At 48.0% G+C, this 26,771-nt stretch overlaps 1 protein-coding gene across 3 annotated transcripts in view; it reads left to right on the top strand.

The window, feature by feature from the left end:
* INTU (inturned planar cell polarity protein) overlaps positions 1 to 26,771 on the top strand; it is a 1,700,152-nt gene that overhangs the window by 287,868 nt on the left and 1,385,513 nt on the right. For all 3 annotated transcript variants that reach the window (XM_069631109.1, XM_069631111.1, XM_069631110.1), the window contains exon 2: positions 14,928 to 15,517. In XM_069631109.1, the coding sequence (XP_069487210.1) occupies positions 14,928 to 15,517 (590 nt within the window). The remainder of the gene's footprint in view (positions 1 to 14,927; positions 15,518 to 26,771) is intronic.

Here is a 26,771-nt window from a genome sequence, read left to right as displayed (position 1 = left end):
GTAGCCTAACCTCGTGTGGAGGTCATGTGGAGAGGAGTAGTAGGAGTATTCCTTCAGGTCTGGGTGAATTTCCCGCCATACATCTACTAAGACTAGCTCATTCAGAGCAATATTGAGAGATGTTGCAGCTGGGGAGGGGTTTATAGTGACATTTTCAAACGTCACATTTTCGAAATGCCATTTTGTCGACACAAAAATGGCTAAAAAAAAAAAAGATTCACTTTTGTTTTCCCTCAAAAAATTTCTAATGGTTCACCCCCAAACCTGTGTTTTTTTTTTAATTGACACTTTTTTTTACTAACGAAACAAAAATAAAACATAAAATAAAAAAGAATACATTCAGAATTTTTTTTCCGTCAATTTTGTGTGGACAAAATGGCATGTCGAAAATGTGTTTTTGAAAATATAACTCGATACCCTGGGGAGGATCTGGACTGAAGCGGTATGGACCTATCTTGTGTAGTGTCACAAACACAATTAAAATCCCCACCCCATATAAATAAGGCATCTCTGTGGGGAGTTATACGGACGGTCAGCTCTTGAATGTGTGTTGGTATTGCATGGTTTGGGAAATAGGAATTAACTAGGACTACCTCCACATTACCAATGTACCTCCTAAGGATGACCCATCAGCCCTCAGTATCTCTCACAATTTAGGAACTGAAACGGAAGGATGCCATTAACCCATGTAAGGACACTTCTTGCGTACTTAGTGTATGGGGCCCCATACACTGCGCCTCCCCAGTATTTCACTACAGTCTCCTGCTCTTTGACTGTCAGATGGGTTTCTTGTAGCAGGGCTACCAAAATCCTCCTGCGTTGAAGGTATGACTTAACTTTATTCCTATGTATGTATGTACCAAGGCCTCTCACATTCCATGTGATAATTTTAATCTGTGTCATACTTTCTTAAATGTTATTTTCACTAGCAAGCACTGGTGCCCTATGTTCCAGAGCACACATGGGTGTGGAATTGCGAGAGGGGCCATGCATATTTCAAACAGTAACCATTTTCGCATACTCTTGAGTTTCATGCAGTATAGAGAACAAGAGGTATTAAGAATCGCATTGGTTGGGTGAATCAAACTAAACTTAAACAACAACCCCCGGAAAATGGGCTTCCAACTATGCTCAACAGATAAGGCCTGGTTGGGCCTACTGGTGCCTGCTTCTGCAAGCAGACACCAGCCAAGTAACTGGACAGGTGTCCCCTGCCGACAGTCCATATGGATCGGGGTGGTTTCCATCAGAGCTCAGTGGGCTAGGTCTCCAGCTCTGGCATATTGACTGCTACTTCTACGTCATCATTGGTACATTGTCACGAGTTGTAATGTAGTTATAGGCATCCTCTTCTCAATGTCCGGGTGTTCCAGAACAATGGGGTGCAATGATGTTCACCAGTTGTTGCATCCAGGGCTAGAGTCTCTGTTCCCTGGTGCACAGGGTCTTCATATGTGTCCAGGTTGTTGTGTTCCAACCACATCGTTACTGCCTCAGGGCTCTCGAAGAACCTTGATCTACCGTCATGTTTCACCTTGAGTCTCGCAGTATACGTGAGCATATATCTTATCCCTTTCTTCGGGAGTCTGGCCTTGACTGAAATAAATCTGTTCGTTGTTGCTGTACTAGGGGTGTATAATCTGGGTAGATGGCTACTTTCGAGCCCCCATGCTCAATCACTGCACGCTCTCTGGAGAACTGCAGTAGTACCTCCTCTCGATCTCGGAAATTTAGTATTTTGTCTCTAATCGGGCGAGGATGTGACCCAGGTGAGGGCTTCTTCTGGAGGGACCTATGTGCCCTCTCAACTGAAGATCCTTGTGTCAGTTTGCTCAGGCCCACCTCCTGTAGGAACAGGCTCTCAATATAGGCTGTAGGGTCTCTGCCTTCAGTGTCTCTGGTATTCCAAGAACTCTGACTTTGTTTCTGCGGGAACGGCCCTACCGAATCTTCAGCCCTCTGCTCCAGGAAGCGGTTTTTAGTTTCCAGAGTTTTCAGCCTGGCAGTTAGGTCGGTGGTAGTGGCAGTTGTTTATTTTAGCTGTTCTTCTGCGTTTGTGACTCGCTCTGCTAGGAACCGCACATCGTGGTGTAGTAGTTGTACATCTATTTTGACCTCATCTATCTTGTGTTGTAGAGAGGTCCAAAGTACCGCAATCGCTGCAAACACCTTGTCTTCCTGTGGTTCAGAACAAACTTCTTTATCCACTGTTCCTGCACCCCTCTCCCCTGCGGTTGGTGCTTGTCTTCCCAAGTCCTGCAAAATAATCCATTATACTGACTTTTTGCTTATTCTTTGAAGTGGGCATATCGTCTGTCTTGGCAGCTTGCTGCTTGTGTTATCGTCAATGTGCCTAGATATTGCACTTAGAGGGTCGCCTCTTTGGTTGCAGTGGCACTTTCCATTGGGCCCGCTGGTGTGTGCAAACGTGATGCACCGCAGTTTCTACTTACTGACTCAAAAAGATATCTCTCTAACTGACATATAAGTCATTCAATTGCAGTTACCTGCCAGGCACACTAGACAAGGGGCCCATGGGTCAGATCAAGCACTTTGCGGCTCAGAGTTGCTACAGTCCAGTCCAGTTTTTATCTTGTCAATATAGGCACAACAAGCACCTTTGTTGTTTTACGTGTGCACTGCAGGGTGGTGCCAGCCACCAGAGAGGGTAGTCTTTATGTGATTCCAAGCAAGGGTAGTCCTTGCCTTGTTAGTTCCTTTTAGAGGGTGCGTACTGCCCTGTCAATCTGTCTCCTGGTGAGTTGGGTCCAAGTCAACACAGTGCGCAGGGCGCAAAGTTAAAGCACAGCGCTAGGGGTGGGTGCTGAAGGGCCCCACAGTAGTAAATGCCTAATACGCAACCATATGTTCATCAGGATAGACAGCACTGCCACTTACCATATCTTACACAGATCTTGACAAATCGGTCCATGGCTACCACTTAAAAGTAGTGGCGCAATGGAGAGGCAAGAATTCAGGCTCACAAGGCAATGAAGTCGAGGCACTTCACAGGAAAAGGGGGAATCCTGCATGCCATGGACATGTGCCGCTTGTTGGGGGTGTGTCCTGGCCCCCATGCGGTCCCGTAAGCCCCCACCCTGTAAGGACCACACTCGACACACGTCCTTACAGTTCGTGCTTCCCGGTCGCTCTCCCGCGGCCGGGAACGCCCAGTTTATTTATAAAGCACACAGCGGCGTGCAACGTCACGCCGCAGCGTGACCGTCCCGTCACGGGGCAGTGCCACACTCCTCCTTTTCCGGGAGGAGACACAAATGCTTTTAATAAACACGGCAAACCACTAAAACAATTAACTAACAAATTTCACACCACACTTGCCTAACACCCCTTTAATGTCAGCCACCCGGATCCCTTCACTCAGATTGACCAACCAACTGTCCCAGCACGTAATCACTGAGGTAAGCGGGTTTCCCTCGCCCAGCCCTCTGGGGGTACCTCCCGCTTACCTCCGGCACGGGAAGTACTTCGGCAGACGTCCCCCGGACAGGGGACCCAGGTGTGCTGGAGGAAACGCCTCCATCTTCCGGTATTTCCACTAAGTCCGGCTCACCCAGTTTCTTGAAGAAGCTGACATTCCGGGTGACGGCAGATCTTCTGTCAGAGGCCATCACCATGGACCCCTTTACAGCCGCAACATACAATGGCTCCGGCTCATAGGGGAGCGAGAGCTTTCCATGGGGATGTCGATTACGGATGAGGACTTCGTTCCCCGGCTCGAGCCGCTGGTGGTGGAGACCCCTTTGCAGGTTCTCCTGTTCAATACTCACCCACCGGTCTACCTCGACTTGTTGATTGTCAATCACCCTGGGCTCCTTCTCCCCGACCTCGGGTAGCAGACCCCTGGGGCAGCACTTGAACCGGGCCTCAGCTGGTGCCACCCCCTTTGATGCATGTGGGGTGGTGCGGTACACTCGCAGGAACTGGTATAGGGCTCGTTGGAGTGGCTGTCCTTGTCCCTGGGCAATCCTGAAAGTCTTATTCAGCGTCCGCATCAGTCTTTCAGCATCTCCATTTGCCCTGGGCCACAACGGAGACACCTTCCTATGCTGGACCCCACAGCTCTCCATGAGTTCGGAGAACCGCTCACTCTGAAATGGTGATCCGTTGTCCGAGCACAGGGTGTGGGGGAACCCATGGGCCGCGAACAGTTTCTCCACGGCCACGACCACGTGCTCGAAGGCCACCGACTCGACGAACTCCACCTCCGGATACGGTGAATATTCGTCGACGATTACAAGGAAATGGGTGCCTATGGACGTCGACCCAAAGTCTGCATGGACGACCTCCCAGGGTCGTCGGGGCATTGCTTCGATGGCCGGTTCTCGCTGCAGAGGCGCCGCCTGGCACCATACACAGGCTGCCACAAAGTCATCCACCCTCCCCTCCAGTTCGGGGAACCAGACCTTCAGCCGCAGCCTGGCCTTGGTTTTTGCGGCACCCTGGTGCCCATGGTGGGCCAAGGTGATCACGTCCTTCACCTTGGACTGGGGGACCACTATCCGGTCACCTAGGAGCAGCAGGCCCGACGCTGAGAAGGACAATTCCTCCTTGACCTTCCATAGTTGCTCAAGGCCTGTCTTGGCCTCCTGGGTCCGCCCCGCCAACGCTTCCAGGACCGACTTCCAGGAGCACTGTTGCATGGAGTGCTTTAGGATCTGGAAGCACTCGTCCTCGGCAGCTGCCGCCTCCAGTTCTGACAGGGTCATTGCGTTCGGCGTGGCCCCCTCCACCACCATTCGGACGTGATCATCGGCCTCCTCCGCACAGGTGTCATACTCATCTCCCCCACGCACTCCCGGATGTCTGGAGAGATAGTCCGCCGCATTATTGGCCCCCAGCCGATACACCAGGGTGACCCCGTACTCGAGGAGTGCGAGCATCCACCTCTCGATTCTGGCCGGTGGTTTCGAGGATGACCCTGCCAGAATGGGAAGCAGGGGTTTGTGGTCCGTCACCACCGTCACTGGACGCCCCAAGACATAGAGCCGAAAATGCCTGCAGCCCCAGAGGACCGCCAGCGCCTCACGCTCAATCTGTGAGTATCATTGTTCAGTTGTTCAGTTTCGGAGAGCGCTTTGCTGGCGTAGGCCACTGGCCGGATGCTCCCATCCCGATCCACCTGGGTTAACACGGCACCCAGGCCAAACGAACAGGCGTCCACAATGATCTCTGATGTCAGCGCCAGGTCGAAGAACGCCATGGTGTCCTCAGCAGTCAGGGCGCTCTTGATGTCCTCAAAGGCTGCTTGCTCGAGCGGGCCCCAGTGCCAGGCTGACTCCATCTTCGTCAGAGCCCGGAGTGGTTCAGACCTAGAGGCGAGATTTTGGATGAAACGCCCACAGTAGATCACCATGCCGAGGAAGCTCCGCACGTCAGACACTGACTCGGGGGCTGTGCCTTCTTGATATCCTGAACTTTCCTTAGGTCTGGCGACACCCCCCCTTCCTTGAAGACAAAACCGAAAAACTCGATGGAAGGGCGCAGGAAATCACATTTGTCCCTGTGAAGGGTGAGGCCTAGCGCTTGCAGTCTCTCAAAGGTCTTCCCCAGCTTTCTCAGAGGATCCACCTCAGTCCTTGCAAGCACCAAAATGTCATCGCTGATGTTTAGGACACCCTCCAGATCTGCGAGGGCGCCCTGAATGATGTTCTGAAAAACTTCTGCAGCCAATGACACCCCGAAGCTCAGTCTCTTATACCGGTATAGTCCTCGGTGAGTGGTGAAGGTGGTGATATACCGGGACTCGGGATGGAGGACAACCTTATGATAGCCCGCTCAGAGGTCTAGTTTGGAAAAGAACTGAGCCCCTTGTACCGCAATAATGTCATTGATGGTGGGGGTGAGATGCCGCTCCCTCTTGATGGCCTTGTTGGGCAGTCTCATATTCACACAGATCCGGACAGAGTCAGGTTGTTTGGGCTTCCTAGCCACAACAATCGGGGACACCCAGGGGGTCGGGCCCTCCACCTTCTCGATGATTTCGAGATTCACTAGGTTGTCCAGCTCCTTATCAACCTGCTCCCTCAGATGAAACGGTACCCTGCGGTGTTTCAGGTCGATGGGCTGCACAGAGTCGTCTATGTGCAACCTCACCGGGTCGCCGGCCATCCTACCAATGCCATTGAAGAGGGCGGCATACTTGTCGAGCAGACCATTGATGTCCTCAAGGTATACTGAGTATGCAAAAGTGACCATTCCAAGAGCCTCGGCGGCAGCACAGCTGAGCAGAGTGTTTTTGCTTACGGGTGTCACATAGAATCGGGCTTTGATCTGTGAGCCCTCATGCTCCACCTTCGCTACGAAGGCACCGTCCAGCGGTATTGGTTCCAGTCCTCCAAACGCAAATATGCGGGCTCTCGGCGTGAGTAGCTTTGGGGGCGAGTCGAGAGCATCATAATGTCCCCGGGCCATCACATTGACCGATTCACCCGTGTCCACCGGGACCGGCGAGTGATTGAGCTCCACCACACACCTCGGTTGCCTCCTGGCCTTCCCTTTCAGGATCTCTATGCTGGAAACAAAGAAAATGTTTTCTTCCTCTTTCTCCTCGGCCTCGTCCACCTGGGCATCCTCCCCGCCTTGGTCCAACTGGGCCACATTCGGTGGGCGATTTTGGCGCAGGACCCACGTCCGAGCCGGGCCTCTCGGCACCATCACGGGCAGGGCTGTCTTGCACACTCTCGAGAAATGGTCAGGCAGGCCGCACCTACCACATGTCCTTCCAGGCGCCGGACACTCCGTCGGGTGGGGGAGGTCGTACCCGCACTTCTGGCACGATTCCCCTGCTCTCCCTGCTCTGTCATGGGGTCCCACACCAGGCCTTCTCACTCCTCTGCCACCACGCCACATGGCACACACCTCCTCCGACTTTATTGAGCGGGACCACGCCTCCATCTTGGCTGCCCGAGCCTCCGCCACCTCATGGCACCGGCCTAGTTCCAGGATGCGGGGTAGAGTAATACCCGGCTCTCTCAGGACCTGCCTCCTGAGTTTGCCCGAGGAGCACGCCTGAATCAGCATCGTGCGCATCATGTCCTCCGCGTCTCCCCATGCACAGCCCAGGGAGAGGCGGCGTAGGCGACCATAAAAGGTGTCCAGTGTTTCATCGTCCTTTTGCTTGTCCGATAGTATGACAAATCTTTCATAGTCCACGTTGGCAAGGGGCAGAAAGTGGGCCAGGAGTGTCGCCTTGGCCGCATCGTAAGAGCCATCCCCTGCAGGAAGCGATTCAAAAATCTCCTGGACCGCAGGCCCCGCAGAGTACAGCATAGTTGCCACCCTGCTGTCATCATCCGTTACCTGGGCGGCCCTGAAGTACATATCGAGGCGCCCAACCCATCTCCTCCACCTGGGCCCCATGCTGGATGGCGGGCCCGATGTGTCAAATTCAGGGATGGGCTGCAGGGCTGCATGTGCACGCGCTTGGGCCATGATGGGAAGTCCTTGCTGATCAACTGGTTGTGGTACCGGGGCCCCTGAGGCACAGGAGCTTGACCACCTACTTGGATTTGAGGGGGCAGCTGTGGAGCCGCCACTGGGTGTTGCACTGGAAGCACCGGAGCCTGAATGACCTGTTGTTGAGCTGCCGCCTGACCACCGTCTTGGGGAAGCTGTGTGGCTGCAGGAGTCCCACCGCCTTGACCACCAGAGTCACTCATGGGTTTGAGCGCACAGGCACCCCCACCTTGGAATCTGGGGGCCGCAACTCAATCACCCACAACCACCATACGGTCTGGACACCACCCACAGGCAAAACAATAGTCCAAATCTGGGTGGGGATGGTGTATTCTTGTCCTCAGCACTCCTAAGACTGCCACCAGAACCGAAGAAAAGAAAAACTTGCCAACTTGAGGATCCACCACTGCAGTAATCCACCCTGATGATGAAGAGGGTGAAGAAGAGGCCACAGCAGCCTGATGATGAATGGGATGAAGAAGCACTGTGCCCCTTCACTGCAGCAAACACCCAGGGGTGTTAGGAGTTCCAAAAATTAAGCGAAGAAAAAGAACTGGGCTAAACAGGCCCAGCCATTTTAGCCCTTCTCCTTGCTTTCACTCGACGTAGGAGGCCCAAATCTGGAGGAAAATCCAAAAAACGGGCATGGGCGTGCAGGTTTGACTGCCTGCAAGCAGTATGTCCAAAAATTAGACCTGGATCACCTTCACCATCCAAACCGGAGCATGGTGAAGTTCCAAAGCCCTGCTGACAAAATGGCCGCCAGCCGCGTATGCTATCCGCAGCCACGGCATGAAACGAAATGTCTGTGCGTTCCGTTTCAGGGAGAAACATTTTCAGAATTGTTTCACCGCCGGGCCTGGGCATCCGCATCCCATCCTTGTTGCCACTGTTGGGGGTGTGTCCTGGCCCCATGCGGTCCCGTAAGCCCCCACCCTATAAGGACCACACTCGACACATGTCCTTACAATTCGGGCTTCCCGATCGCTCTCCCGCAGCCGGGAACGCCCCGTTGATTTATACAGCACGTGGCGGCGTGCAACGTCACATCACGGGGCAGCGCCACACCGCTTTCCCGAGTTTTGTCCATGTAATGAGGGAGCTTGCTTTGGCTGTTCTTGTCTTACTGTGCTTCTTCCGAACGTCTGCGTGCAACGCTGGATGGTGAACCCACCGCACTCCACCGGAGAGGGACATGGGTACAGAGGCCAGGCTCAGTAGTGTTAATGCGTCTGCTCTCAGCACCAGGGGCGCACTCGTGTGTCAGCTTGCTCCTGCAGGCACTCATACTCCAGGGACCAACATGCCGAGCGTTTGTCTTAAAACAGAATTATATCGCGCTCTCACGACATTCCAGGGCAGCGGCTTCATCTGTTTTTGTTTGCCTGCGGATGTTGGTCTTCAACCGGGCAAACTGTATCACCAAGGTCTCAAGGATGCGTGAAAGGGTATCCCTCGCAGTCAGTTGCGTCACGAGTATTCCAGAGCCACTGGTCCGAGTGCTCTTATGTAGAGAGGTCTGCAGTGCCACCTTGTTTGGAACTGCACAGCGGCTGGCTCCTCTGCACATTTTCGGCGACATTTGCATCTCTGGTGTTGGCGCAGGCCAGCAGCCGACCAGCTCGCAGAGGCACACTTCTCCAGGGTCGAGGGAGCAAACACACCAGCTCCGGCTTCCTCCGGGCACTCAAGGGGTCTGCGCTGCTATTTATCCCCGCTATAATTGCCGCACGGTCTCCGGTGCCCCTTCACCTTTTATCTTCTTTCTCTCATCTGCAGCTACAGAAGCTGCGTATTAACGTCGCCATTTTGCATCTCTTACATGCTGGGTGCCGGTCTGGGTCTCAATCTATTTTATAATGCTTCAGCAGCGGTTCACACCTCCCTCTGGCTCCGATTCTTGGCAACAGGAGGTTACTGCCCAAACATTTCGAAAGGTGTAGAAAGAAAGCAATATAGACTGCCGTGTGTAGGATCTTTGTCAAATGGATGCCGGAGATCAGCACAAACGCAGCCTCATACCGTGAGCTCCAGGCCACGCCCCTCAGAGGGTACAGTTTCATATGTGTTGGTCTTCCTAGCTTCACAGGTTTATTCTCCCCAAATGTCTCCCTTTTCTATGCTCCCTTTCTTATCTTCGAGATATGGGTGGGCTTTCCTTTTTCCCCAGGTGATAAGACTCCAATTTAATTTCTTTCCCACTTCATGGATTTCCTATTTCTTTTTATCTCATTCAAAACTGTTCTGTTTCGCTACATTATTTCCAATAGTTTTCCCATTGGTACAGGGACAAGTTTTGCTTAACTTAAGTCCTGCTTGCCTTGCCGGTATTCCCATTCCCTGTTTTACCTTCGGAGTTCCGGAGCAACGTTGGCAGTACCTGCAGGCCCTTGGATTCTCTTTCCTTCTCGTTGCCACTCGACTGCTTGCTTTCCACGGCTTTCATGGATGTGCAGTTCTTGCCTTTGGGACATCACAGAGATCATGACTCTCAATGGGAGCTGCTTACTCCCCTGGATGGCCTCTGTGCTGTTGTATGGGCACATTGCCCACCTCTCTCATTCCGTGGGCACGCCACCTCTTCCTCCTCTGTCCTGTTTGGCTTTCTTCTGGTCTCGCACACCAGTTGCTCAGTGGTATTTTTGGTGCTTGAGTGGCTCTGTCACAGGTCGGCTCTGCCTTCTCCCAGAGCCCCACCTCCTTCCTCTTTGTTACGCACAGGGAGCTTTCCCTGCGTCTCTCGGGTCTTCGCTCTCTCTCTCTCGGCCTCATCCCTTCTCTCGGCCGTCTCTCTTTCACTTGGTGGTCTTGCATCCCTTTTCAGCATCCGCATTGCAGTCCATTGGAGACTTGAATTTAAAGGGATATCTTCCATTTCTAGTCATTCATAATGTAACTTCACGTTGTCTTCATGAGTTTGATAACAGTTTGGTATATTGTTTAAGTCCATATAGGCCCTCACTTGGAGACATTGAGGGAATTCCTCACGGGAATGTGAGTCCTTGTCCCCAAAGGGGGACGGGGGGAAGTCTCTCCCGGTGAGCTCCCACTTGTCTCAAACCCTCAGTAGGGTGTTGCAGAGGAGGTTCACCTCCCTGGCCTCACACGGGGTGGGGCTCCCCATTGGAGAGAAGGGACAAATGGCTTCAATTCATCACAGATGTCTGCTCAACTCTATATCTCTGAAACTGACCCCTAGAGCACAGAAGTGTTCTCGATATATATCAGTGAGAACTTCCTTAAATCGAAGATTCTGAGTAAAACCAGTATCCCTATTATATTGAAAATATGGATTTCTTATGGTTTGTCTGCCACCGTCACTGGTTCATTAGATGTTTTCAACCCAGGAACATTCTTTTGTTCGTTTGATAAGCACCTAGTAACAATAGGCTTTTATCTTCTTCCCATTCTAAAGCGCCCTTGAAACCTATTTTCTATTCTGTTGATGTGTGACCTGCTTCCTTTTTATTTTTTATGTTAGCCATGTAATAAACTATAAACCTGTTAAGCCATACAGAGCTATGTACAAAAACTACAATTGTGAAGTGCCCAACTTTGCATTTATCAGAGCATTAAAGCCTGAAATGACTACGCAAATAATTCACTATAAAACTACCAAAACTCTTTGAGAAGGTCCACTTTATAACAAAACAAATAAACTTAACATTACGTCTGTTTGACTGTGGCCTTCCTAGATAGAAACAATTACATATAATATATAAACGAACTATAATTAACAGTTGAGCAGGAGTTGAGCACATATGCTCACATCTTCATTAGTGATGAATACAAGTTTAGTTCTTTGTGATAATAGAAAGGAATTTTAGTAGGAAGCACAAGAACGCATCTAAATCCTAGTGTTGGATTCATGAGCCTGTAGCTAGGATGAACAAGGATTCAAATAACTCTTCTCAGTTCACTGTGTTTATTTTGGCACTTTGTACAAGTAGGGGACAAATTACATGCACAACTGGGATCTCCCCACACAAATAACAGCCAAGGTAGTCTCTACCATCAAATTCTCTCCCACTGCATGCGGGTAGTTTGGTCTGTGGGCCCCTGCTGCCAATGTACACATCCTTAGAGGTCATTGGAGGTTGCTTCACTTGTTGGAGGTTGTCTTCAGCCACTACCAACTCCTTTAGCACCTCAAGCTTAACTGTAACCATCTCCTCCAAGTCATCAGCCACCACTGCCTCCTCCTTAACTGTTACCACCCACTACTCAACTGTCTCCACCACTACCACTTCTGCTACTACCACCACTTCCTTCCCTTCTGGTCTGCTCTCCCTTTCCTTCTGTAAATGCCTCTGCCCTCTTGCTGCTATCTCTACAGCTCCCTCCATCCCTCCAGCCACCACCTTCTCTGTCACTCTCCATTCTCCAGACTCCTCCAAACGCAATCAAGCCTCCTGCAAACCACACCCACAGCTGCACCTCTATGGAAATTGATTGGGAACGAGATGGGCTGGCCTTCCTGAGTACAGTTGTAGAGGTTTCTGGACCAAGACGATTTTTGGCCTCTCAGATAACGTGGATGTAGATTTCTTCTACTCTCCCTAACGCCGCCTGTCGTACTCTGGGGGCAGTTATGTTTCTAGCATATGAATTCGGAGCCAGAAAACCTGGGAAAGCTCCTAAAATCTTCAGAATTACTTGCAACCCTCAGTGAGCCAGGAAATGGATGGATTGATTCCCCTGCATGAGATGCTTTTGGCAGAGGATGCCCCTCTCTGCCTGGGGTGGGAGGCATACAAGGGTGGATGCCAGAGCCCGTCCTACCCCAGAGAGGGAAGGTGGCAGTTGACAAGGCATCAATTATATCCCCTCCCCACTTGGCTGCATGTAAATGAACAGTACTACTTTAAATCGGCCCTTACGTTTTCAACCAAATGCTTACCAGTTTCTTATATTTTATTCCAGTCAGCAACAAAAATACAAAGCCTGGGTGGATCGCCTGCAAGATTGCAGCCCACACACCTCTACAGGCAGACGACTCCAGTAGTCGGTTTGCTCTGAACACTGAGAAGAGGGTGGACTGCCAAGCAGAGAGTCTGCTCAGTCATGTGCATCTCTGCGCACCACCAGATGTCCACGCTCTGCGACAGCCAACAGAGCTTCACGAGAAAGACCATCTTAATTGTGCCACGGAGCAGCTTGTTGAAAACCTCAAGCTCCTCTCAATGCTTACATTGGACTTAGCCATGGCCCCCTGACACAAACTGGAACAATTCCCAATGAGGTCTATCATCATTCCGACATGGCCGGCCCGCAGGGCAAAAAGGGGTCCCATTTTATGAATTTGGCACTTATAACCCCTCCTGGACACAGAATAAGAGGGAAATTGGTTAGGAGAAGAAGTCCAATGGCAGAAAAGGGGGCGGATCAGACTGGGTCCAAGAAACAGGAAGGTGCAGGTTGTTTGGGTAAGGTCAGAGGGGAAGAGGAGGTGGCAGATCAAGAGACCAGAAGGAGGAAGGACAGTACATTAGAGTATGGAGGCTTTTTGGAGAGGCAGTGAGGTACTGGTTGGTGAGAGCAACTGTTACTGTGTTGTCAGTGTGCGTGTAAAGTGGGTGAGTGGGAGTATTGGAGGAATTGTAGAGAGTGAGTGGAAGGTGAACGGGGGAGTGAAAGGATGCTGACTAAATAGAAGGTGAATGGAGGTGGGGGGGAGAGTAGTAGTAGTAAAGTGGTCCTGGGAAAGTAGTAGTGGCATGGAGAAGGAGGAGTAGTAGCGCTGGGGAGAGGGGTGAGTAGTAGTAGTAGTAGTAGAGTGGAGTTGGGAGAGTAGTAAGAGAGAGAGTAACTTCGATGGTTGGGGTAGAGCATAGAAGGAGGGTTTTCCTGTCTAAAAGGGACAACTCTGCAATCCCTTAGAACTCCACCCATGCACTTTCCCTATAGATGAACATTTCAGAGAGTGCAGAGGGAACACGTGCAGAAACTATATACAACATAAAAATCGCGTTCCCTCTGACGTTGGAGCATCCTTCAAGGAATGAAAAAAAACTTGCACCCTGACACGCTCGCCCCACCACACTTTCCTTCTACCCCCTCCCCCAGCACCTTATGGGAACAGATATACCAGGAGTCCTGCCACCCACCTTCCTCGTTTGGCTACTTCTCCCCCATACAATGTCCAAGGCAGAGCAGCCTTTGAATTTGCAGGAGCCGTGACTCTTGACATAATGTTAGAATCGTGGCTTCCATATAGGAGGGAGACACAGGAAACTAACAGCTTAGCATTCTCTTCTTCCTTAGGTTCTAAGGACACCAAGTGGAAGGCAGAGAAAATGTCCATCCTCTGTGTGCCATCACAGCAGTAGATAATGAATTCCTTAGTACTCTGCACTGACGTCAAAGTAGGAGGATGCAGCATTAACTAAGGGAAATAGCTGCTCGTAGCTTCTTATGGAGGCCATACACACATTAGTATGTGAAAATCCATTGTCTGCAATGCTTCTCAAAGTTTCTCTGCTGCTTAGGAGATCTAAAGGAACCTCAGCGACCAGGAAGGCACTCGTAGCATCATGATGTCAACTTTAGGTGCCTTTTGTCCGTTCTTTGACATTCCAAATTTGGAGTAATATGATGCATATAAAAAGGTACACCACACTAAACCCACTGACCATTGGGTGAAGTTATCCCAGTACAATGCAGCCATAATTCATCACTGTGCGACTGTGGCAGCGTTTTGTCAGTATATTTTTTTCAATTGAATTGTCGTACTCTTCAGACTGATATTTTAGGTGTATTAAACAACCAACTAACTACCACCATAAATGATGGCAATTATGTTCAGTGTGTTTGCAAAAACGACTTAGCATGGGGATATACTATATACATAGCTGGTGCTCTTTGTTCTTTTCCTGGTTGCTGGAGAGGGGAATGGGGGTTATGCTCCTGGCAGTTTCCTCCTACCGTATCATGACAAAAAGGGAATTGGCATATGCCCCACTTTTGAAAAAGGACCAAAAAACATCCTCTCGGCATTCTAGCTTCATGAATTTTAAGGCCCCGTTTTCAATAGTGGGTACTGTTGTGTCACACACAAATGCAAGCGGCTGTGCCAAAATGTTGTAAAAGAGATGTCTGAAGGGGATTGAGTGAAGCCATTCTTCATGTACAATGCAAGTGCCCCCTGTGACACCTTTGGATGTGATCAGTGATGTAGCCATAGACCACTAAGCATGGTTCAGTGAACTTCATGCTTGTGAATGCTGCCATTCTTGTGACTGAACCCATGCATTACCAGGAAGCCATTTCTATCTAGAAAGGGGACTTCACATTACCATTCACTTGGTAAAATAAGACTCCAGGAAATAATGCTGCTCATTTGTATAACCGTATGAATTTGAGAATGAGTCGGTGGCAAATGTCGCTGCTGAATAATGTAGGTTTACAATGATGCCACTAACACTAACTCCCCTTATATTTGTTGTTTGCAGTGATTTGGAACCGGATTGGATAGATTGCGTGCAGAAAAATGGGGAATTATTTTACCTGGAACTTAGCGAAGGTGAGGAAGAAACGCTCCTGTCTGTGAACTCGAGTGCATTGCCATGCAACAACCATGTGCGATTTTGTGAAAATGAAGCAGAGGTTGTTTCAGAAGGCCAACAGAAAGGTACAAAGAAGATTGAACCACGGCTAAGAATATTCAACAAACTTCTGAAAAAGAAAGGCCTAACACAAAAGCATAATGCTTCAAAGGTATCTCACAGCAGCAATGAACAGCAATCTGGGCCCACTTCCATCCTGAAACAGCAACCCAGTATGAAAACTGAAGCTCTCGTTCAGCAGAGGTTTAAGGATATTTGTGTCTATGTCAACCCAGATAGACTACCAGACAGCAGAGGACAGCATGGCAATCTTCTGCATGCATTGGTAGGGATTGCCCATCAGACTTCATTGAACAGAAGTATGGAAAAACAAAGCAGCCAGGATGAGCTTGCCAATTGGCAACATGAAGATAAACTTGTAGTACATGGACTTGTCCCGGGCAGCACAGCGATAAAAAGTGGTCAAATTATGATTGGTAAGTGGCAATCCAATGGGTCGGGTTTGTCTCCTGTTAACCAGTTAATGATCCTTGCAGACAGATGTTTTTATTGTACCGAGTTTTCACTGTTGGAACCAATAGAAGTGATGGAAGAAAAATCTACTGCTCCTATTATCAAATGCGGTTTGTCTATCAGTAGGCTTATTCGCTGTGATGAATCAGATTTGTATTTTCATTTGTTTTTTCTTGATTTTCGTATTTCTTGGTGCTACCTACACGTTCTAACCGGTGTTGTGGTATCAAAGCCATCCTGAGTTTGTGTAGGATCACTGCCCTCCTTGTTCACCGGCCCCTTCCAGTGTGGATGTATGGCTACCAGTGGCTACGGTTTATGTTTTATGCACATCAACTGTGGGGCTTGCCAGGACTATTGTTTTTGTTTCTTATAGCCTTAATTCCACTCATTAGTCACCTGCCTTCCCTGTGTGCCTAAGTCACTACAGTGGATGTGCCAGGACTGAGCCACTGAAAGTCTCCTGCTTTTGTGGCTCTAAACATGAGACAGATATATTCTTTCCATTGCAGGAAGTGGAAGCGTTGGGTAATGACCGGGGTCCTAGGACACTCGATAAACGGAAATCACCCATCAATGCTTGTACAAGGCCCTTTACCTGGAAAACCGCATATTTGGTCTGATTTGTTCTCTCTGCTTTCTCTCCAGCGACAATCACTCCTTTTCCCTTTACTATCTTAAATAAAACACTTCATTACCATAGGTCTCCCTTTGAGTGGGCCACTGCACCCAGCTTCTGGAACTCATGTCTGCCCCTCCACCTTCCTTATTAAAATGGGTACCTCAATCTACAGCGTAGTAAAATGGCAATTATATCATCAATATCATTAATTGATTAATCTCATTCAGGGCAGAAAGAACCCGGTGACACCAGTTTGCTATAGCCCTGCAAGCAGACCTGTCCATGGCTCTGCTTTTTGAGTCACTCCTACACAGGATTGCATTTATTAAACAAAGATATGACACATAACTCACTCCGTGACCTCCCAAAACGTAGTTACATTCGTTTTAAAAAAAACATTTTCAAAGGTATGGTATGTTGTCATATGCAGTCACAAATGAAAGTAGAATGGCTTCACATTAGATCATGTTATGTAAATCTTGTAGAGTAAAATTATTTGGGTCTCTGTAAAATGTGTATACAATGAATAGCAACTATGAATATTAATCTTTTGTCATATGGGTAGTAGTTTCTGGTATATCAGCAACATAGACCATTCCTGATACGGTAATTATCCACATGCCTTTAAACCATTTGCTCTGTCATACATGGCTCTAGACCAAGGTGTGAGGGGACTAGCCAGCTTAGGCCCTGTCATGTAACAGACACCTGGGATCAAGAAGAATGATAAGACCAAATGCTTGAGGTTGAACTCTTTATTAGGGAAGTATATACAAATTGGGGCCAACACAACATCTAAACCAAGTATATCCTCAAAAGAAATACCAAGAACAGGATGGCCATCTTCCAGTTTCTCTTTTGCAGTCTTTCCCACTCTGAGCATGAGTGGTTAGGCCTTCAAGTCTGTCTCCACTGTTCCAGCTCATACAGTTTACACAGGCTCTAGTTCCAAATTTCCAGAGGGTTTTCTCCGCCCCTCCTTTTTTTGGTTAACCTTCTTTTTTATTGTGTTTTACATAAAATCAAAAATCAAACAACTTTTGACAGCATTGTTACAACCGTTTTTACAGTGTCTGCGGTAATGTCAAGTAAGTGCAGAACCATTCAGCCTTAACTTGCAGCTTGACCAGTTTGACACTTCCCGATTATTCCCTCCACCTTCCACATTCCGGCCTCAGACATCACCCCATAGCATTCCCATCATTCAGAGCTATCTAAGCACTCAGCCGCTCTGGTAAGCAGATTGTTTTGATATGTGTTCCAAATGTCTCTGGGCCTGGCTGTTGCCCGAAGTGTATTTCCATGTCCTAACAGTACGCAATGTCTCATCCAGCTACCCAGCCGGGGTGAAGGACCCATCACCCATGCATTCGCTACTCGTCATTTGTCTTGAACTAGTAGTAGCCTCATGAGGCGTCTTAAATGCCCTTGGATTTCCCTCATTTAGCCCAATAATGCCACCCTAGGAGAGTGTTCAATTGTGTTACCCACTATTTCTTAAATTGTGTAGAAGATTTTGGTCCAGAAGCTGGTGACTTGTCCACATCCCCAGGCCAGGTGTAAAAAAGGCGGCTGCGCTTGTGTACAGCGGTCACATTCATTAGATATATCCGGGTACATTTTGTGTGGACTCGCCGGCGTGCAGTATGTATGGTGTAGGCATTTCAAGTGTGACAATTTGAAACGACTATTAAAGGAGACCTGTCTGGTTTGCATGCAGAAATATCTCCAAAACTCGTCCTCCCCAGCCCTCGTTAACGTTGCCGGTTCAAGGGTTTCCCAAACTCTTTCCTTATCAGTTTAGCCTAGATGCAGGGTTTCCAGGATACTGTAGCCCATGACTAACCCAGTCGCTGATGTCTTCCAGGTCTGCTGAAGAATAACATAAGGGTCAACCAAGAGTGGGGCAGAACGGTCACTCCCTTTTACTCCTGGATTGCTTATTGTTAGTTTTTGTGCCCCCTCTGAGCTGCTTCTAAGCTCCCTGACCCCGGTTGGAACCTCTATTGCTACCTTGGCCTGCCCACCGCCTGACCTGACCTCCAGGAAACTTTCTGCTCTGACTGACCTCTTCTCAGAAATGTGCCTCATTGAGCAGCTCATAAATGAAAAACTTGAACATTAACTCTAGTACTCTCTCCTTTCTCCTCCGCCTCTCATCATTGTAAATCATCTCTTCCTCGCCACTCTCTTCCTCATCTTCCCAACCTGCTTACTATAATATTAGTCCTCCTCACTCTGATATTCTTCACTCCAAAGCACCTTATCCAGAGGTACTCTCTTCCCCAGTGTCCCATTTCTTTTCCCTTTGAGGTTACTTCCTCCTCTGAACCTTTTGATTACCTCCTTACTTGTCCTTCACCATGCATGCTCTCATTCAAACTGTGGCCTGTTCTTCTCACCACAACTTCCTCCCTACCAACTGCTCCTGTCTTTCTCTTCACCAACTCATCTCTGCCTCATTGTTCTGTTCTTCTTGTTACCAACGCCTCTCAATCACTGTGTGCTACGTTTCTCACCACCACCTCACCTCTGTCACCTTGGGTTGTTCCCTTGCTCCGTCTCTCTTCATAAACTAGCCTCTCCTCAATCTCTTTTACTACCACTTAACCGCCCCTCGCTAGATGTAACCACATCCTCCATGACTGCCACTACCACAACCACCTTCTCTCCCAATCTTGCTGTCATCTTTTGCTACCTCTGCCATTTCTGTCAGTAACACCACTTTCTTCCCTTTTGGATCTTAGCAGCTCCTTCTACTCTGGTCTCACCACCATCTTAACCACCTCAGTAGATCCTGCCTCATCCTTCCACTAAAGTCTTACCACCTCCTCACTCACCTATTACTACCACCACCTTCTCCCTTTCTGCTCTCTTGTCTTCATTCCTTTCTGTCGATGTCTCTTCCTCTCTCCCACTGCCTTCTCTCCAGTTCTCTCTGCTTCTCTGGCCTTCATTAACTTGACTTTTATTTTGAGAATGGCAATAAATGAGTTAATGTAGACTGATTAATTGTTACTGATTGATATTTAATTTTATAATAATATGGAAATGTTTTAGATTTACACAGTATATATGGGTTGCTGTTAACCATGTTACTCTTAACCCAAAAAGCTATACATCATACCATAGGATATCGTCTGTTTGGGCATTGCCTCCCTCTTTTTCTAAAGACCAAACCCGCAGATATAGCGTGCGTCCACCAAGTCTAATTAATCCCTGTTACCACCTGTGGTCTGGATGATGGAGCCACTCTTCAGAGTCTTAGTGCTTCTTTGGTATCAATCAATGAGAGGTTGATCACATGAAGGTCAACTGCTCCAAAAGAGCTACCCTGCGATTGTTTCTACACTGCACTATGAACCATATTATGGGAAATTGGAGTGGTTCCAAGGACCACAAGTTGAGTGTCCTCTAGTCCTCTGATGTGTACCAAGTTCCCCTAACCACTTTGAAACCCCTCTCGGAAATAAGTACAGGGAGGAAAAAGGGACATGGTATGGCCTGTATCGGTTATTTCCCTCAGTGCAGAGACCTTTTTTGGCCTACTCTATGTACATCTTTTTTCAGCTTTTTAACAAGTCTTTGGTGCAAACGCCCAGTCTGAATTCTCCCAGTAACCAATGATTGCATTGTTTTTTTTAAAACGTACCCAGACACAGGAACTTATTTTCCAGCCTATAAGTGCTCTTTACCCATACATTTTACTTTCTCCTACCTCAGACCATTGTAATCCTGAAAGAAAGTTTCACCTGTAAAGGTTTTGCTATGTTACGTAGTCATCAGACTTGCACAGTGTCAGATGCTATGGCACCATGTACATATACGAAAGATAAGCCGATGATCTGCCGCATCCAAGTAGATCTAAAGCAAAACAAACGAGGTGATGACTTGAAGGTCTAGAATGAATCTTAACCTCTGGCATTGCTCTGGCCAACCTTCCAGACCATTATTCTTTGCTGCCAAGCCATTACAGAAACGGGAAAGACCATATGCAAATCAGGCTTGGTCCCACCCCCAAAGAGGATGTCCAGCCCGAACTGCTAGGACACATCCCTTCTGCCCGAGACCACAAGCATCCCCAAACATGTTTCTGCCTTGTTGGGCCTCATCAGTGAGGAGTAGCTTGGGTCTCTAGGCCCAGCAGGCACGGGACTCACAGTGGTGTCGAAGGTTATCCAGAGCATTGCCATTTGTTCAGATTGATTCAAAACCTTCCACCTGTCACTTTTTTGGTTGTAGTTTGTGTCCCTATGAGAGAGAGGGTATTCCCAGACGTGGGTCCCTTGCTCGCTGCGCCATAGGGAACCAAGCTGCACCTCACAGAGTAGGCCCAGCAAAGCTGAAACATATCTGGGTTTTTTTTCCATGCAGAGGGGACCTGGCCCAGCAGTTTGGGCTGGGCTGCTACCATTGGCAGCAGTACCTGACTGATTTGCATATGGCTGGACCCATTTTGCAATGGCGCAGACGGGCTAAAAAACGGTAGTGTGGAAGGTTGCCCAGAGCATTGCCAGTGGTTCAGATTGATTCAAACCTTCCGCCCATCACTTTTATGGTTGTATCCAAGTAGATCTACAGGGCCTGACTAAAGAGAAAGTAGTTTGTAAGAATGGTAGGCATGGCATTGTGTAGAAGAAGGATGGATTTTACAGAGTTTCTTTGTGTCTCTACTTATTTGTAGTGTTATATTTTTAACCTGATTTTTGATCAATTATCTTTATCATAGTTCTTAGATTTATAGTTGTATTTTGTAATATACCTGTATTTATTAGGTATTAGCCACTTTTGTTTTTACCACGATTTTTTTTTTTTACAGATGGTAAGTTTGGGTAAGGTATATAGCAAGGGAAATTCTGCAAAATTGCCATTCGGCAAAATAAATTCAGCAAACGTTCATAGATACATGTATTATTGTTGTATGGATGAACTGTATGCAGCTAGAAGACATAAGGTCGGATAAAGCTCTGTTGATGATGATGACTTTACTTGCACCACTATTGTGGGCTTAATTTTCTTCAGCTTTTCCCTAGCACCCGTTGTCTCCCACGACTTTTAGTAAAGATTTGAAATCGATGTTTCGTTTTTTCACGCTCTCATTCAAACAAATAGTGCATTGTATATCCCACTAGTTGTTACCTTTCTTGAGTATTAACGAAACTTTCGAGACTCCCTTGGGTTCTGCTATGCACCCTACGTACACAAGAACAAGAGCAATCAAAGGAACTCCTCTTTGTCTCCAATGTAACCTCTTTATTGCAACCGGGAATATACCTGCCATTTTACCAGCAAGAGATTGAAAGCACACATACAAATATTTGTTTTAGCTATTGAAAAGCGAAACTAGTAAGCTGTCATACTCTGTATTACGTTACAGTGCATAGTACATTCTAATGCTACTGCAGTAACAGAGCTGCACACCTTTTAATCGTATTATGTGATTGTTGCTCTGTAAAAGTATTGTTATAAGTTGCTTGCAGTGGTAGCCAGAGGAGGAGAAAAGGGTGCCTGGAAATGTTTTTCTAACGGGCCACATTCTATAACCCAGACCGTTAGAGCTTCACATCGTTTTAGTGCACAAGGGCTGAAAATGATAACAGTAATAATTTGCACTAAGTACGGGACTGTCCCACTGATGTCGCCTGCCAATCAAATCATTTTCTCCTGCGAGGGCATTGTCCAGTGCTGCCTGGCCCTGTGGCCATGCCTCGTCTATTGCAAGGAAGAGGTATGTTCCCTGGTATCCGAATTAGGTGTTCTTTGACCTGAACTGTAGTGCAGAAAAGTCCAGCTTTTTGAGAATGACGTACCACTGAATTGAAGTGCATATTAACTTAGCCGATTGCCAACTGCAACGTTTCTAAGGAGTGGTTGAGCCGACCAAGAAAGGCTGTAAAATGCATCCTCCGAGGTGTCTTTAATTGTCAAGTTGGTTGCAATTTACATTTTTATTTAAATCAATCAAATGTTTGCCACAAGTAGTACCGTGAATCAATGTGGCACATTTCAGCATCTTTAAAATATCCAGTAGGCAGCCCTCAAACATGAAGTAAGATACTTTGTGTCCCCTACAATCCCTTCGTTTGGCAATTTACTTTCATCAGCCTTCAACGTGGTGCCAATTTCTTACACACTGGACATGGTGTACTCGGAGCCCAGCTCTTTATTAACAGTATCTTCCTGTAGCTCTTACTGCAGCTTCAAAAACCGATCATTCTGGTACCTGTGACGTAATAGGCGACGTTGGGAAAACGAGCTCTGTAACCTGCAAATCAGGCCTTGAACCTGTATATTATGAAAGATGGTCATCCGTTTTGAATGCGGCTCCTTATTTGGAATGGCAGAAACAGTCCTTCATTACCTTCAATGGCTCTGCGCAGGTAGTTAACTTGAAATGAGGCACATTGTCATCCATCAGAAGTACATTGCGCGATGGTTTGGATTGCTCCAGTATCAATTCTTCCCAAATCACTGTCCCTTGACAGCCCGTGTCCCTTGTTTGTGGTGCCGTCTGATCTTTGTTCCTAGGCATCTATTTAAAAATAATACAATCCCAAAGTTTAAAGAGTGTGTGAGACCTTTGAAAATTAAATGTACAGTTCTGATTAACAATTGTTTTTAAACAGAGTAATTATAATGAAAAATGCTAAACAAGAAAGTCGACCATGTGAGCATGTCAAATTGAGCACGATTTCTGTAAGAAGGGATGTCGAAAGGGTCCAGTGCAGTTTCTTTGGCACTCACCCTTGGTTGTTGGTGCGATGGGTCAGATCAACCAAACTTCGCCTGTGCCAGTCTCAGGCTGCAACAATAAAATAGGAACATGGACATTAAGGAAATATCTGTAGTACATGAATTTGTAAGTTTTTGTGTGCATCCAGACAAAACAGACTCAAAAGATCTACAATTATTAGATTCAGATTTCTCATTTGTCAGGTGATTGATTGCTCTAGACTATTACAAAAAATACAGGCACAGTTTGTGCTTTATCAAGCAACATAGTTAGGTTGGTCAACGGTCTGGAGTCTGTAGCAGACAAACTGGCCCCTTTAAAACTGATGAAGAAGCCGCCTTCTCACTGTGCCCCATGCCCAGGCATTATGTAGAACGGCAATGGAGGAAAGGATATGAGGCTCATCTTTGTCAAAGGTATAAACAGCAGCGCGTGATCTACCATAAGGCTTTAAAAACAGCTAAGCCTATGTATTTTGAGGATTCAATCCAAGCAGCAGTGAACGTCCCAAAATTATTATGAGATCATTAACAAATTGACTAAACCGGATAGTAATACACAGGTAGCCACCTCACAATCTTGTGTGTGATGAGCTCTCTACCTTTTTTTATCAGTAAAATCGAGGAGATTAGGAAGGGAATTGTGGGTAAGGGAAACCAAAGCGCGTTGAAAGTGGCATCCCTATGTTGTCGGCCGGAAAAAAGGCAGAGGCCCTTTTTTCTGACTTCGCCTCAGCGAACAGGGAGGAACTAATTAAGATAGTTCAAAAGCTTAAATCGGCGTTGCCCTTAGATCCCATTCCACTGAGACTGTTTAAAGCAGCGCCTATGGAGTTTTATGACCCACTGGCTGCTGCAGTAAATTCGTCTCTGCAGTGGGACGTAGTTCCGTCTAAGCCCAAAAAGGCTTTAGTGATTCCATTGCTGAAAAAGCTGTCACTTGATCCTCTGATTTCGGCTAACTATCGGCCTATTTCACTCTTGCCCTTTCCTATGAAGGTTTTGGAAGCAGTAGTGACCCCCCAATTGGGAACTTTCTTGGACAGTCAAAACATCTTCAATAGCTGTCATGAGCACTGTTTCCAAGGAGTCAGGACAAGCCCAACATCCCCGGAAGCAGGCTCACAACCCCCGCCCCTGGTCCCAACCGACCCCTATCGGGGCCCTCTGGACCATGTCCTGGCGCCGTTGGCGCCAGGCTCATAAGAATCACCAGTCCCGGCGCCAGAGGTGCCGGGCTCATACTTTGGATAAAGGTGCTTGGGTGGACTTACCTGTAGCAGACCATGCTGCATACTCACCTTCACAAGTCCTGGCAAAATGAAGCCCCAGCCTTCTGCTGGGTGGGACTATTTTTCCGAATCTGGAACTACTTTCTTACCTGGGTGGGGCTGGCATCACTCCTTGACTCTGGAACACAGGAACTCTTTTTCTCTTGGGTGAGGCTGAGGAGGAAGACACCTAATCACCTCAACACTATTTAAACCACACCCGATTGGAAGAATGTGCTTCGCGTTATTCTGCATCTGCAGTAGGACGCTCACCGAGTCAGCTCCAGTCTTCTAGTGATATCTTCTGCTCCAGCCTGTGAAAACAAGTCAGATCTTCACTTACCATCCAGGGATCCAGTCTCCGGCTGCACCTGCCAGCAAAGGAACATCAGGTTACCTGAAACCACGGCATTTTCCGAATCCCGCGGCCTTTACCTGCAAGACAAAGAACTCCGGTCAACGTTTTAGCAGCCGCGCTTACTTACCTGAACCCACGGCATCTTCCGCATCCCGCGGCCTCTACCTGCAAGACAAAGAACTCCGGTTAGTGCAAAAAAGGTGGAAATTGGACGCAATTATATTTTCACTTACCGGAGCTGTGCGCGCCTCGCCATCTCCTCTTCTGCTGCATCTCCGCACCTGCAAATCAAGAAAGACATTAAGAGGTGCGAATAAACCTGTCAGCAAGCATATTACTTACGTGCTCCTCCACGTGCACGGACCTTCATACTTCCGTGCATCCGTATGCTCAGCATATAGCATTTCGGCACCTAAGAAACAAAGGCAAAGACTTCATTAAAAGGTGCTCTCGAACTTTACAAACCGACCAGCATCCGCTCGTGCAGAAAACGACGGCATCGCTTCTTCAGCAGCTTTAAACCCTCTGAGGCTACAAGAGACTTAAAGCAATCCCAGTGAAGTAACTGGAACCCAGCGCCCCTGCATCAGTCGCAGGATGGAGAGCCCAGCATTTACATATCTAAGGTGAGAGCTCATTCAGACTTTGGGCGGCCTCAGGGAAGAAACGAATAAGGAGGAGAAGCCCAACCAACAACCAGCCATTAATCCCTTTTTCTTCCGCCTGCAGACACCTTACTCTACAAGTCAGACATTCCATAAGAGGAGGTCCGGTCCAGAGAACCATCCGAGTCCTGCGCTTCTCAATTGAAGACACAGTAACTGTCCAGCCAGGATCTGCGCCTCCGTGGGAACCAGGTGAGCGTTACAGAACGCGAAGCCCTCCAATAACTTCCTACCCAGGCGCAATGGAAACCTCAGACACTGACCAACTAGCCCAGCTACTAGGGGAATTAAGAGCAGAGGTACATGCAGCCCGCCAGGAAACGAATGCCCTGAGGAGAGAATTGATTGTATCGAAAGAACGAACTGATGATCTTGCCAGACAGTTGTTACAATCACAAGCGGGGCAAACCCCTTTGCCTACGGGAGGGAGCTACATTCCTGCAGCCTCGGCCAGTCCGGTACAAATCAACCTACCCGGAAATGTGCCCTTGGCTCCGCCCGAACGCTTCTCTGGTGATTCTAAAAGGTTTGCGGTTTTCATCAACCAGTGCCGATTGCACTTTCTGTGTAGACCAGCTGCTTTTCCGACGGACCAGACTAAGGTAGCCTTTGTGCTTTCATATTTTAGCGGCAGTGCTGCTGATTGGTCGGTTCCTCTAGTTGCACAGGATGATCCGATTCTTCACGATTTCCAAGCATTCCAGACCAGCATGGAAAGACTGTTTGCAAGACATTCCCAGGGCCAGGCCTTGGATAACGAACTCCTTTCCTTACGGCAAGGCAATCAGGATCTCCTGGTTTATATTGCGGATTTTAATAGGCTAGTAGTTGAAACCAGATGGCCCGAGGACAAGAGGATCACGCTGTTCCACAGAGGTCTGCGGGGAAACTCAAAGATGTTCTAGCTCAGGTAATGAATCCTCCTCAGGATTGTTCTGAATACATCGATTTAGTGATCCAATTGGATCACAGATTGCAAAACAGGAAGGCAGACCGCTCCAGGTTCGAAACTCGAGTGTTCTCCAAACCACAGAATTCCACCAAGGGAGCTGAAGCCATAGAACCTATGCAAATAGGGGTCATGAAGGGCCCTTTAACCCAGAAAGAACGCGACAGGAGAAGACAGTTGCAGTTATGCCTCTATTGTGGAAATTCAGGACAGTTCCTTCGAGAATGCCCAGTGAAACCTTCAAAGAAGACAGTGGGAGCTTCTGATAAAAATACCGAAAGGCCGGAGCCGGGAAACGACCTCGCCCGACAAGTGTAGAGGTCCGCTTGCCGAGCGTTAAAACCAGTTCTTTGACCTCGCATTTCATAGTTTCAATGGTCCTCATGAATCCAGAGCAACCGGATCGTTTGCATGCTATTAAAGCATACATTGATAGCGGAGCAATTGGTAATTATGTAGACCACAAAATGGCTTCCAGGATGAACCTACCCCTCTGTCCTAAGGCAATAAAAGACGTTATTACCACAGTGGATGGTACGGAAATAGCTTCTGGACCAGTGACCCATACCACCACGGAAGTGACGTTATTAAGTCAAGATGGACATTGTGAGGTGATCATG

Source organism: Ambystoma mexicanum, chromosome 6q (genome assembly GCF_040938575.1).
Source record: "Ambystoma mexicanum isolate Mex_15411 chromosome 6q, UKY_AmexF1_1, whole genome shotgun sequence".
NCBI lineage: Eukaryota > Metazoa > Chordata > Amphibia > Caudata > Ambystomatidae > Ambystoma > Ambystoma mexicanum.
The sequence above is the reverse complement of the archived record's forward strand: the minus strand, read 5'-3'. Positions and strand labels throughout refer to the sequence as shown.